Source organism: Struthio camelus, chromosome 8 (genome assembly GCF_040807025.1).
Source record: "Struthio camelus isolate bStrCam1 chromosome 8, bStrCam1.hap1, whole genome shotgun sequence".
NCBI classification, from domain to species: Eukaryota; Metazoa; Chordata; class Aves; order Struthioniformes; family Struthionidae; genus Struthio; species Struthio camelus.
Window position 1 is genome coordinate 8161073 of NC_090949.1, and position 14064 is coordinate 8175136.

At 37.5% G+C, this 14064-nt stretch overlaps 1 protein-coding gene across 5 annotated transcripts in view; it reads left to right on the forward strand.

Moving 5' to 3' along the window:
* FIRRM (FIGNL1 interacting regulator of recombination and mitosis) overlaps positions 1–14064 on the forward strand; it is a 23153-nt gene continuing 9089 nt past the window's right edge. For 2 of the 5 annotated variants that reach the window (XM_068951875.1, XM_068951876.1), the window contains exons 1-15: positions 16–199; positions 721–761; positions 1543–1631; positions 2610–2714; positions 3293–3433; positions 4466–4628; positions 5020–5104; positions 5658–5796; positions 6239–6319; positions 8438–8502; positions 10181–10329; positions 11335–11443; positions 11928–12114; positions 13154–13236; positions 13614–13665. In XM_068951875.1, coding sequence (XP_068807976.1) covers positions 102–199; positions 721–761; positions 1543–1631; positions 2610–2714; positions 3293–3433; positions 4466–4628; positions 5020–5104; positions 5658–5796; positions 6239–6319; positions 8438–8502; positions 10181–10329; positions 11335–11443; positions 11928–12114; positions 13154–13236; positions 13614–13665 — 1587 coding nt within the window. In that variant the 5' untranslated portion in view covers positions 16–101. Of the gene's footprint in view, positions 201–720; positions 762–1369; positions 1447–1542; positions 1632–2609; positions 2715–3292; positions 3434–4465; positions 4629–5019; positions 5105–5657; positions 5797–6238; positions 6320–8437; positions 8503–10180; positions 10330–11334; positions 11444–11927; positions 12115–13153; positions 13237–13613; positions 13666–14064 lie in introns of those variants that run through there. The other 3 variants (XM_068951878.1, XM_009672780.2, XM_068951877.1) reach the window with 2 other exon arrangements.

The window sequence follows — 14064 nt, forward strand, 5'->3', positions numbered from 1 at the left end:
CCCGCCCCCTTTTTTCCCCGCGGGCGCGGAGGCTGCTGGGATAGTGGCGGGACTGGCTTTTCCCGCCGCTCGGCAACCCTGAGGTAACCGGAGCCGGCGCCATGTCCCAAACCGACCCCGAGCTGCTCCTGCAGGAATTGGGCGGCTGGGACTGGGAGCTCTGCCGCCGGGAGCTGCCCGCCGTCCTGCCCCGGCTCCTCATATCCTTCCGGGCGGAGGGGAGGGGTCCCGGGTGGCGGTTGGGTAAGGGGAGGCCCCGAAATGCCCTGAAGTGGGGGTGGGGGTGGGGATGGGGATGGGGGTGGGGGTGTTTTCCTCTCTCTGACTGGCACTATGCATGCATGTAAACCCGCGGGAGGGGGAAAACCCGCAGGAAAGGTGGTGCAGCCCCGGCAAGGGGCTGACACAGCACGGAGAAGCTGCGTGTCGTTTTCCACAGTGAAACAAGTGGAAAAATAAGTACTGCCTTTCCCCCGAAATAAAACACTCACGTTAGAAAGTACCGTATGGGTCATCTAGCGCTTTCAGTGACTCTTCCCCCCGCCCTTTAATCCCCACGTACCTTGCAGAAATATTGGTGATCCTGCGAGTAGCTCCGCTGACTTTATGCGATGGGCTAAGCGTACGTGGGAGAGCACGGGAGAAGTCACGGTGGCTCCCGCAAGCGGTTTGACAATAATCTTTATGGCGGGACAAGTTTGAGCTTCCTTAACGTTTTTACTCTATGTATCAAGAGTCTGAAGACTGGACTGAGCATATTCGTAAGTAGGGGTCAAGAAGTGCTTCTTCTTCTTAAGGGTTGTTCTGTCGGAATCACGTTACAGATTTTATGCTAGTTTAAAATACTTGGTTTATAACTGGTGATTTCGCCGCTTCCCCGATCTTCGGCAATCCTGCTGAACCTTGCACGTTGCAGGAATTGCACGCTGAATAAGCTTTATGAAAGCCTATAAAGAATGCATGCAAGAGGTTTTTTTTCACTCCCAATACTTCTGAATTGTAGATTCTGAAAGAAAGGCACGTTTCATCTTGAATATTATTGTATTCTAGTGTCACAATTGGCCATTATCTTAGAGGCAGCTAAACTCTTTTAATACGCAACGGTGATGAGAAAATGAGTCTGATACGCAACTGTTTAGGACTGTTGCTAGCATTCGCAGTTAAGTGGTGCATTAGAGCAACAGGTAAATTAAATGTGCAGCTATATGCAATTTGGAACTTGGAAAATTGTGGTTACATCCAGATATCAGGTTATGGACAAACGATTGCGCTCAACTTTCAACTCCGGGTAGTCCAGTGTGATGCAGCTAATGGGTTTATGTATGTTGGAGCCTTTATTGTTGCTTGATTTTTTTTTTTTTAGGTAGTATGCATGTGGCAAGTGTTATGCTGCCTCTCTCAAAATGAAATACCTGGTCTATTTGACATTATTCTTTGTTTTATCTGGTAGGCTGTCACGTGTTATGGTAACTGTATTTGTGTTTTTGTTATATGGCTATATTGTATTTTTCTGTAACGTTTTGTAAATGTTTTGCTTTGCAGGTGTTTTGAGGATCCTGACTGAAATGTTTTTGCCTCATATCAGCCTTGCAGATTTGGAACAAACTTTTTTCTCAAAAGTATTACCTAAGGTACGTCACCTTCAGTTAAATTGGAAATTTTGTGTTAATTCAGTGTTAAAAAACTGCTTAGGATGCATTGATTCTTCTTTTGAGGTCTCACATTTGAGAATAACATAGCAAATAATCTTCTAGGCTATGCTGGCCTAACGTGTGTTCTGTTTTTCGATTAAATGATGGAGAACTTTGTGCTGTAGTTATGTTAAAATTATTCAATAGCTACCCTTATATGAAATACAGCAGTGATGAATTCTGATTTAAGTTTCAGGCCTCAGCTTATATGTTTTAAGAAGCTTGTAAAAATGCGTAATTGATTTCCATTTCCTTTCTTTCATGTCCTCTAGCAGATTTTAGAGATTAAAAGAAAAATGACTCATAACATGCACATCCTGAACAAGGATCAATATACCATACCAGTTTATGTAGCATCCTCTGTGAGCCGGGAAACAGCTCTCTGTCTTTGGAATCTCAGCAGTAACATTGATAAAATATCCAAGTGCCTCAAACAAAGCAGAAATTATTGTTATTTGGCATGTCGTATGATTTTATTTCTTTGTATGTTCAAAATGTTAATAATCGTTCTCAGAACAAAACCCTACTTTTCTGAGACAAAATGAAAAACGTTCTGTCTTAAAATGATCTCGTTGAAACCAAATAAAAAATCTTTGGTAGAATGAGATGTGTTATTTCAACTGAATCAGCTAGGAAGTTTGCTTTACCAATAGAGAGAAAGCACTTAAAAAGTGTTATTAAACACTTACGGTTAGTAACAGCTAATCTAGTTTCTGTCTATAATTAGAGAAGTGATGGTTTTCGATTTTTGCATGTCACACTTGAAAGCTCATATGCTAGGCTAGAAAACATTGTATTCTCCTGTGACTTGCCTCCTTATGACTCCATGCCAAGGAAGGAAGCAGATGCATAGTGATATTCCTATTTATGGGAATGTGTTTATAAATAAAGTGTTTAACTTTTGTTTCGTTCTGACAGACTCTACAGGTATTCGATAACTTGATGTATGAATTATCCAATGAGGCCAAAGGATTAACCAGCCAGAATACAGAGTTATGCAGTACTATAAGGAATCTTTTAAAGGCAAGTCTCATGAAATAAGTTGCCAGAGCAATGGTTATTTTATTTTTTTGATTTTATCTTAGCAGTAATGAAGTTTTTGGAATATATATACTGCCTACTAAGCAGCTGGTTAGAATGTAGTTGGAACTTCATTTGCAGTTGGTGTTCAATTAAAATTTTGTGAATGCTTTGATTAGTTAGCGTGTGATGCTAATCAGAATTAAAAAAACCAAACCAGCTCAAACTCTTAGTCTCTAATGCAAATGGCATGTGACTCTTCATATTCAGAGAGTAAATGTGGCATCTCTTTATACGGTCACTTAATTCCGAATTTTAAATTTTTTTGTAAATTGAAAACAGTAGCCATAAGAAATATGAAGTTTTTATGTAAAAAATATATGGTATTGGTGAACCGCTCTGGAATTGTTTCAGATTATTTCGTGGAGCTTCGTTCATCTTTAGCAAACTACTTATTTATATAAAAAGCTGTGAATTTTAATGTCATAAGTATGTAGGAGCAATTCAGCTAAGAAAAGCTGCTTCTGAAATTATCATCAGAGTTGGTATCTTCACTGATTATTGTTTATTTGTGCTTTCAGACTGTGGTCCAACTGTTGGAAACTCTGACCGGTTGTGTACGGTACATCTGCACGCTCCAAGAGTGTGTGCCTCTGGAGAGTATCCGCACTCTCCCATCCTCTGTTCTTTACATGATAAAGAACACTTTTACACACTGCAAGGTAGGTCTGTGTTAGCAGAACAAAAATTGTTTTACTTGTTGTTTTTTAGGAAGCCCTCCCTTGTAAGAAGATCCTGTCTTGAAAAAATATTGCTGTAGAATTTTGTTTATTATTGCTTTATTAAATCATTTACAGAATGTGCTTAGTGCCAAGTACAGAGATGTTTTTTCAACCATCTGCCCAGCGAATTTGACCTGGTACTGAAAGGCAGACTGCATTATTTCCATATTTTGCATCAGTGTCAATTAAACATTTGGCTATGAATTTAGGCCCTCTGTGACATTTGTGCACTTCTGATAGCTGCGGTAATTATCAGAGCTATAAATGGTTACCAAAATGATGTTGTTTGCCATGTTTCTGTGCAAGTTTCAAAGCAGACTGGAAGTTGAGATTAGGATCCTGATATTACTATGATGAGCAATGTATATCAGCGTCAGATTTACATTTTCAGATGCCCCAGTAGTTACTGTGCTGGTAGTATTTCCCTCTGAAGCAGTATAAATAAAATAAGGTTATCACAGGACTCAGTAGCTTTTGGTCTGCTTTCTTTTTCACTTTGCAGTTTGTCTTTCTTACTGGACAGGACTGGAACTCAGATTCCATTCCTTTATTTACCAGTTCTAATTTGAAGGTATTAGGAAACATTTGAAACGCAACTTTCATTGTTGTTAATGAAACAATTTGTTTCGCTATTTCATTTGGAAATCTGATCTTAAATTCATGCATCAAGGCCTGATTCAAAGCCCACGGAACTCTTTAAAGACAGGCAGATTTCATTAGCTGTTGATCAGGGTGCAGGTGAATAACATTTTATATTTAGTACATAACAAGTAGGGGTTGGTGTCGGAAGCTACAGATCTTACATTACAGATCTGAGTAATGAGTTGAAGCAGGTGTAACTAAACCTTATTCTTTTTTCCAGTGAAGTGTGTAACAAAGCTCTCAGTAGTTTCTACAGGTGAAAGCCCAGGCTGTGATTCCTTGAAGAAAAAAAAAAAAAGTTTTTTTAAAACTCTTCCCTGTTTCCTGCAGGACAGTGAATCAGTATACTGTGGGCATCTGCACTTGATTTCTGACCTCCTGCAAGCTATGTTTAAGGAAACTTATTCTCTTCAGAAACAGCTGATGGAACTACTTGATATGATTTCTATGGGCTCTGCTTCTATTGAAGATAACATTGCAGATATGGTGTCAGGTACACATGGATCTAAAGATTTTTTTAGTCTTGCCCAGTCTTTTTTTTTTTTTTTCCCTTTTTAAGCAAGTTTGCACCTTGAGCAGGCTCAGAACTCTGTCTCAAGTTCTGTTGTCTTGACCAGTCCTTCTGAAGGCAGCATTTTGCCTCTTGAAACATTTCTGTTTTCCTCCTGAAACTTTCCTTGTGAGATGTGGGATGTAGGGCAGGGCTGTAGGAAATGGGCAGCACCTAGGCACTGAGCTGTTTTCCTGATGCAGTGTTGCTACTGTAGTATTCTCTAGAACATTCAAATGTGGCTGCTGCTTTTCCCAGATGAGTAGAGGAGCTGTGAACTGAGCTTTAACTCATCTGCTATTAACTCATTTTTTTGCTCTTATTTCCTCCACAGTAATCCACACTGTGCTGGAGATATGCTCTGTCATTTCCAATATGGACCATGCTCTTCATGCTAACACGTGGAAGTTCATAATCAAGTATGTCTTTGAACTCTTTGGATTACACTGTAACATGACTGGGCTATAATTTTGAATAGCTAGTGTTTCACTAGTTTTATGGTCAGGATTTCAAGTACAGTTGAATTTAGAGAATTCAGTTCCTGTGGAAATTTAGCCAAAAAGTAGAATTAAATGCACTATCAGTGAAGACAGTTAAGAATCTCGCATTAAAAGTAAAAGAAGCTTTGCTTTTTACATTACTATTAGAAGAAAATTTTAATTTCCATAGTGTGAATGAATGGTTTTAAAAGGTCTGACCTGCAATTCTCCATATGTTTTTGGATCAAGTTGTGATGTCTTATGCTTTTATCCTGTCTCTCCTCTGTGCTTTGGTTATAACTGCCGAGAGGATAGTTCTCCTCTAAGTTTCTGGACTTTTGTGAGGATGCTGCTGTTTTAGTGTACGCGGATATCACACTGATTAGTGTGGCATAGAAGCCTAAATAGAACAATTAGGATATTTGGATTTGTGCTAACTTTTTACGTGATCGATTCTGACAGTTAAATATCTGGTTCTATTCCTGTCTTTCAGGCAAAGCTTGAAGCATCATGCCCTGCTTCAGTGCCATCTGAAACACAGTGACATCCTCAGTGGCCTGTGCAAGGATACTCTTCTTTCTTTTCACTCCTGTTTGCAACTGGCTGAGCAAATGAAGGTGTCAGAGATACAGGTGAATTAAAAAGCTCCCAGAACTGCTTTTGAATTTGAAAAAGATAAGTTTATCATGCTTTATTATTGCTTTGGGTGTTTTTTAATGCATAGGGTATGCAGAATACCTCATTCTTTTGAAACCATGTGAAAATGAGGCTTTAGATTAGGGATGTTTCAGCGAGGCATTGAAAATTAAGTTTTCACTGTATTTTGCAGGAATTTTGTTTATTCCTAAACTGACCATGTCCAAAGGAGAATCAGAACACAGTATTTCAATTCTGAGTATTGCTAGGAACAATTTTGAGAGGTATACTGAGGATTCCTAAAGTTTATCCCCTGTTGCTGGAGAGCGTGTAGAGAATCAGTTTCAAAATGTGTTTTGAGCATTGTTGGCAATTTAACTTTCTTTTGTATTGTATTACTCTTGCTAGAGGAAGTTTTATAACTGCTTTTTTGAATAGGAGGGCACCGACCTTAAGCTGTTCCAGAAGACAGTCAAACTATGTAGATTCTTTGCTAATTCACTTGTACACTACACCAAGGTAAGATTTAATGCTTGAATCCTACGTTAGTATTAAATGTAAGCCTCTGCTGTGCAAACTGGGCCGTTATAGCACAATGTAATATCTTACCAATTTATGACTATAACAAACGGGTGATGTAATTAACCTCCATGCATAACTTGCTTGTAGTTCTTTCAGCTGAGTACACTCGTGAGTCCAAGCAGGTTTGTTGCTGTGATTTTAACAGAAAAACAAAAAAGAATAAGCTATTAGAAGCAACGTCACTGAGGAATTGGTAGGGGATGTCCAGTCTTTACCTGCAGCCTTGAGTCAATGCAACAGTAACTTTCTCTCGAAGAATTAAACAGGCTAAAGCTGTTCCTAGGGTTTCAGAATTGTTCCTTGTTTTTTCCTAATGATCACAGTCGTTCCTTGTTTAATTTTCTGTGGCTCGTTAGTGTTATGAGACTAGTAGCATTTTCAAATAGGTTTCTAATGAGTATATTTACCCAAATTTACAGCAATCCTGAATTTAAGATTTCCTCAAGGATTTTAAAGGTTTATTTAGGAAAAATGTTTTTTTTTAATAGAAGTTTGAAGGCAAGTTACTCCGAATTGTGATGTGTGATTCTTTCTTTGTTTAATACTTACATATGGTCTGTTGCATCAGAATAGCTGAGGTATAGTCATATGGTATTAAAGACTCTTTGTTTTTCTCTGAGAGGTGACTCAGAAGTGACTTTAGGTTTTAAATCCCTAATGGATGAAAAAAAAAAGTGTTTTCTTAACTATAATATTTGCACAGAGTTAACTGCAAGAAGGATTTCTAGTCAGGAGAGTCCTGATTCAGAAGGCCGTTAGTAGCTCCCTTTTAATTTGTATTTTAACCTAAACCTTTTTCTTTGCTGAGCAGCCGTTGTAACCTTTTGCCATGGAGCAACGTAGTGTAAGAGGCAGCATCTTCTAGTAGTTTGGATGTGGCACTGAGGATAAGAAACATCGGTGTACCGTTACTAGCTCAGACACTAACTTCCTTCCGTTGTCCTGGCCAAGCCACTTTATTGCTGTGCTTCAGTTTCCCCATCATTAGAAGGGCATGCTATAAATTAACCCGTTTTAAGAATGTATGTGAAAGAAATTTCTGGTATATGGACTAGTGATCTCCAGATGCCAAATTTGTTAAATATCCTAGAACAATGTCTAGTCTAATTCTTATCCTCAGCACAAGTGGAATAACTCTACTTCTCAGCAGGAATCTGATATGTAAAGAGCACAACCTCTGGATTTCATATCTTTTTGTAAAATAAATTGAGAGATTTTTCTTGGCTAAACTTTACGTTAAATAATCTTGTCAAACAAAATTCCAGACTTCTTGCATAAAATGGCCAGAGCTGTTAAAACAATTTTTCTGTTGCTCAACGATGGCAACAGATTCCTATCCACCATCATTTGCTCAGCAAGGCCCTTTTTCCATGAAGCACATGGGAGAGAAAGATCACCTCAATATTTCTGAGAAAGTCCTCTTCTGATAGATAAATAATCAGTAATATTTTCCTTGTGGGGTTTTTAACAAGAGCATATGGTCCAACGTGGTATATTTGCTTGTTTCTGCTCAAAAGTTTTTTTTCCTTCTTTTCATCCTTTATTTTCTTGGTAATCTCTTCCCCTTTTTCCTCTTTGTGTTTCCTGTTTTACCTTAAGTGACCATTTATGAAACATCAAGCAGCAACAGTAAAAGGCATTGATGATGTACTGTGTATTTGTTTTGTCCCGGAGTAAAAGCAGGAATTTGATTTTTTTTTTTTTTTTTTTCGGCACAAAGTGAATAGCATTATGACAGGACAAAATAGCATTACAAAATGAATGTGAGCACTTTAGATTTTTGAAGCTCTCTATGGCTATTACATCTGTACTTACTCAGTTTTTAAAATGAGCCTATAAATCTAACTGTCTTAAGTAGAATATATATACATGCAGTGTAATTAACCTTAGGAATTCTTTATTTATTTTGTACTTGCTTTGTGCAGAAGGTTGTTAGAATTTAATCATGTTTTGCAGCGTATCATTTTAACACATAAATATAGTAAAACAGAGGAAAATATGTTCAATCATGTATTTTATATTAAAAGTACTGTTCAAAATTAATGGCTTTTGCAGGAATTTCTTTCTTTCTTCTTGGATTCGTGCTCTCAGTTACACCAACTGTTTCTTCAAATATACAGGTAAGTAAAGTACAAATAACTGATTACTGATACTATCTTAAGAATACCTGCATATTTCGTTTTTAAAGATAAAGTTGCAAGGTTTTTGAGATCGGAACAAGAAATATATTTTCGTGAGTTGTTTGTTTCAAGTACAGAGGTCAGGGAAGTTTGCTGGATAAGATGGGCATCTTTTGTGTGGTACTTGCCACCTCAAACCCATTTCTAATCCACGCTGTGTGTGGCAAATACAGGAAAAAAAAAACCCCAAAATCTAACCTTGTTGCACTTGCTTCTGTCAGCATTTCTTAAAAAGTTGTGTTAGATTACACAATTGATTGGCTTGGACCCTGGGTCGGTCTGTGCAAGTTCATTTGAAGGCTCTTTTTCCCAAAGTCAAAATTCCTAAAGGTAGGAGTCGTCGTTCAGTTGTCCTGCAGTGAAGTAGCTAGTCAAAGAGGTAAAACAGAACAACCCAGTAGTCTTTGGAACAAACCGTAGCACGTTGTTAGTGACACTGTGCAAAGTCTAGGCAATTCAGAATTACCATTCTCTAATAATCCGAATTCCTTGCTATTTCATCTATTAGTAAAGGGCCATGTACTCTCCTTCTGTTTTTAAACTCCAGTGAAAGAAAAAAATCCCAAAATCTGAACATAGGTGTCATTAGGAACAGTTTGATAGATTGTTTCTACCTCAAGACCAAGAATGGAAACATTTGACCTGAAGGGAGATTGAAACAGAGTATCTTGAAATTCTTTCACAGCTTTACTGTTGTGCTTATAATCTCATGAAATCTTGCAGGAGGACTGCATGGTCCTCTCAGAAGCAAAGACTTTTTAATGTTATGCTGTAAAAAGCAAAAATATTTGCTTTTATAATCTGCAAACTGCTTATCATTTCTCTTTCAAAAATTATTTGTTCTGTATGCTGTAATAATGAGGAAGTAAAGGGCAAACTGAACTTTACAATAGAGCGCTGATTTCAGTCATCCTTTTGGAATTGGAACCAGATTCTGTGGCGATGTGCATGCATGAGTTCACTGCATGTTTTACTACAAGATCAGGTGGTTATTTTTTACGTGTTTCCTCTTCTTACTTTACTTACCTTGTAGAGCTTTCTTAAGTGGAAGGTTGTAAATTTTTATTCACTCAGCAAAATGAAGCAGGCTTTTCCAATAGGAAAATAGCATTTTACAGTCTCTTTATAAGCTGCAAGAGTAGAAGGTTTTCATTTCATGATCCCTTTTGCTTAATTCTCATATCACTTTATTTTTTTCATTTATTGCTCTTTTTTTTTTTCTTTTCGAGGAAGAAATTAAGTGGTACCCTTTTATTAGTGTTGTCTATTAAATTAGTACTGTCGTATCTACAAGTGTTTCTTTGACTTCTCATTGCTCGCCTTTTTTGTGATGCATTATTTTTCTTCTTATATATGTTATATATTTTACATGCGTTTTCTGTGAGCTTGAAAGTTTTTCTTCACATGTTTAGTAAAACACTGGGTTATGATGCTTGGTTTAAAGGCTGAATACAGTTGTAACTCACAGTTTTAATGGGTATTATAAAACGAGGAGCCCTTTCTGTCTGGGCTTTTATTTCACAGTAATAGGGAACTCATGAATTTGCCTTTTTGCAGTTCTTTCGAAAAGTAATGCTACTGAGACTATTTAACTATTTCTTTCTTCTGCCCCCCTCAGCAAGTTTCCTCCCAGTCTCTATGCTCCAGTGATCTCAGAGGTTCATCGAGATGAAATATCCAGGGTTTTTCTTGTGGCTCTAGACCCCCTTATCAACCAACTTCTTCCCTTCAGCCCTTTTATGGAGCAAGTGTTAAGTGAAAAATTAGGTGGGTTTAAAATACAACTACTTCTATTGTAGTACTATGTAACCACCTGTAAGGGATCAGACTTGATATTTTGTTTTTTGTTTTTTTTCCCCCAAGGACAAGCACTTTTGCAACATTCTGTGCTTGTTTGTTTGCCTCTTGTCCTTTTGTAGGTACTAAGGTATGCGTTATGCCAATTGCAGATTAACTCAGATGATTTTTATAATGGAGACTTCATGTTGCTGTTGAACACATATTTTCCAAAGCGCTCACAGTAACTTCACTATTAATCTGTTGAACAGAAATCCTATTGAATTTGCCTGTTTTGCATCATTTCAATCCAATTTATGTCACAAGTTTTTTAAGTAGGCTAAATGTTTTCTGCTGTGCTATTGATGGGGGAGAACAGATATTTTTCCCAAAGTAAGTATTTTATGTGGAAAACAGAATGCCTTCAAACTAAAAGATGATCAGCTTTTTGTCATAACTACCCAGAAAATTTCTGCTCTGACCAATGTATCATGATTCTGAGATAGCTGTTCTACCTCTTGGGGGTTATGGTGTGAGCTTCAGTTGCTCCCTTTCTCTGTGTAGGCTGGGCTTCCTTATCTCCCATATTTGCGCTCTGGCCTTGTGATTACAATGATGCACTTAATAAAAGACAAAAGCTTGGTTTATTCAGCATCCGAGGAATACAGTGCTTTCAAGGAAACTGGAAGCATGAGGCTCCCAGACTGCAACTCCTTTGCAGCATGTTGCAGTGGCAGTTCAGAATTGAAATATTTTAGCTTTTGCCTGAATATTGTGTTTATTTTTCACTTCAAGCAAAACGTTCTTGATGAAACATTACTCTTTTGTTTTTGCGTCAGCCGTGCCTGTAAATGATTTTTGATTGTTTTGCTGGAAACTGGTATTCTTCACCATTCCTTTGTCATTTGTCGCTTGTTTAAAAGCTGCTTTACAAACATGCAAAATTTATTTACCAGGGCAATTATCATCATATTAAAAAAAAAAAAAAATCTACAGGTCTTCCTCCTGAGCAGCAGCTGCCCCAATGTCTTCTTCTGATTGCCATAATGGACAAGTTGTCCTCTCAACCTGAAGAAGTGCAAAGTCTGTGGAACACAGGAAGAAGGTATTGAAAAAGATTTCATGGTAATTCCTGACCATAGCAATCAGGCTGCATGGGCAATCATAGAGGCTGTGTTGCTAGGGTTTCCCTCACAAATGAGTGGTAAAATTAACAGGTTCTGATGATTTACATTCTGTCCTGAGAGAAACATGATATGGTGTTCTGCTTCGGGGGTGAATGATGTAGGTCCAAAAATACCTTTGTTCAGGAAAGTTCAGGAAAGAGATGGTATTGGCTTCCTTCCAGGATAGAAAAGGGCCTGTAATTAGTTGATATTCCACTAAGTTAAAATGTTGCATTTTTATGCCTGAACCGTCTCATAATCGCCTGAATTTGTAAGAGGGGAAGGTAATCAGGGAGGTAGATCTGTAGCACTGAGGTTACTGGCAGTTTCCAGTCTGATAAAAAGATTCTGTAGTATAGATGTTGTTTACAGGATTTGGGATTTGCTTACCTGCAGTCCAACTGTTTGTCTTTTTTCCTGCAGCTTGTCTTTGTTCTCAGCACTTTTTCTAAGTTTCCAGCAATGTTCTGGTGAGCTTTCTCTCCCTGTTTGTTTGCCAGAAGTAATTGGTACAGGACAGCCAGCGGTTTCCATCACCCTATATCATTACGTCTGTGTCCACCTGTGTTCCTTCATTGCTTCCACACTCCCATCACACTTTCCTCAGCTGGTAAGATTGTTTCCTGCTTGTTCATCTTTTCAAATGTTGTGATGCATAGGTAATATTTAAAAAAGGATGGCTTCTGTCTAATGATTTAGCTCTGAAGACATGCCTAGGCGTGAAGGGATTTGATTATTCTTTAGAGAGCAGCTATTATATAGTTGTATAGCAGGAGTTTGATTATACAGTAGACTTTATTTGTGAGAAGGGGGGGAAAAAAGCTTCGTAAATGTTGTTGAAAACCTTAGTTTCTATTGGAAATTTTTGTTCTCTTTTGGGGGGGAGGTCTTTGCATTGCTTAAAAAAAAAGTAGTTCAGTGCTTTCTTTTATGCAGTATTCCAACTATATTAAATTTATCTGGTTTTGTTCAGCTATCCTGTAAGGTAATAAGAAAGTAATATCTAATAATCGGAGTAGACTATTAGGCTAAAATCACACTGCTGTGATTCCATTTAAGACTATGCCATGAAATGGAAATGATAATTTTTTTCTACGTTGCAGAAGTATTCTGGGCTTTGATAGAAGTTTTACAATATTTTTCACTTTTTCTCATGCACAGATTAAAAAAAAAACTTCTAGATAAATGTAAAACTTTATAAAGTTAAGACCTGCCACAAAAATAATACTCCTAGTTTATTTTTTCTGAATGCTACATTCCCCTTTCAGATAAACTTTAGTTTCCTAATAAAGGAAAGTTTTTAGGTGTTCTTCAGTATGCTGCCAATAAAGCTGGCAAAAAAAAAAAAGATAATACATTCGGAAAAAATATTTTCATAAATGATGCCTTGCAAAGAAGGGATGCACATATTGAAATACTTTGAAAAGTGAAGGACCTTCAGCTCCTTGTAATCAAATGTATGCAAAACTAAAGGTATAGCTACTTGCTTGAACTTGTAAGTGAATACAGAGTATTAAAAGCAGTTGTTAGAACATTTTAATTGGATCAGGTGAAAATCTTATGAGGTTTTATGCTATTTAGTAGAGTAAAAGTAATAGTAAGCCTGCAATCAGTTTCTGCTTTAATTTACATATACATTTTCTGCTCAGGAGCAGGCTTTGCTGGATGCTGTGCTTGGTTCTAGTATGATCACGTCTTTACTAGCTATGGATGCGTGGTGTTTCCTTGCCCGGTAAGATGCTTTTATTATAGGTCAAGCAGGATATTAACAGTTCCAGTCAGTTCCATCATGGCTCATAATTCCCCAAGAGAGATTTTAAAGATGAAATCGTCCCAGAATTGGTTTCTATTCAGATATAGAGCGTATTTTGAAAATCAGGAAGAGAAATGGCTTCAGCCATTTTTACGTTCGTGGAAGGGGCACATATTTTTCTTGTTATTAAATAACTGTTGTTTGGATCAGTTCTCTCAAGTAAATTGTGTCTGTGCTTATCAGGTTTAAATATGTTAGGGGAAATAGTCATCTTTAAGACAAAACTTAGAATATTTAGTTAGTAGAAGAGTAGCAAGTATAGACCTACTAACTGCTCTTTCTCTTTCACATTCCAGGTATGGAACAGCTGAACTGTGTGCTCACCATGTTTTTGTGATAGCCCATTTGGTAAGAACCACAGTGACTAGCACCTATTTTGGCACCTATTTTAATCTTAGTTCTATTGCAACCTTTCTGTGACCAAGGCCAAGAGTTTCATTTTTTCCAAATCCAAAATGGAGTTTTAATTTCTCTAAGTGATTGACAATTAGCATTAGCAGTACAGTGAAATTACAAAGCAATGTACCTAGCAGTTCTGACATGCTCTGCGTTGTCTTATTTAGAGTGCTACTGTTGAGATTACACATGGCACGTCAGAGATTTTTACTGAGAAGAGTCAAATGGGAGATCACTGGATACTCAGTGGAGAACGTTAGGAATAAGAATAGCACTTATAGATGAAAATAATAAATTAACAAAGGGCTAATGGTAAACCAGGAAGAGAGCTTGCTATAATGGTTGATGCCT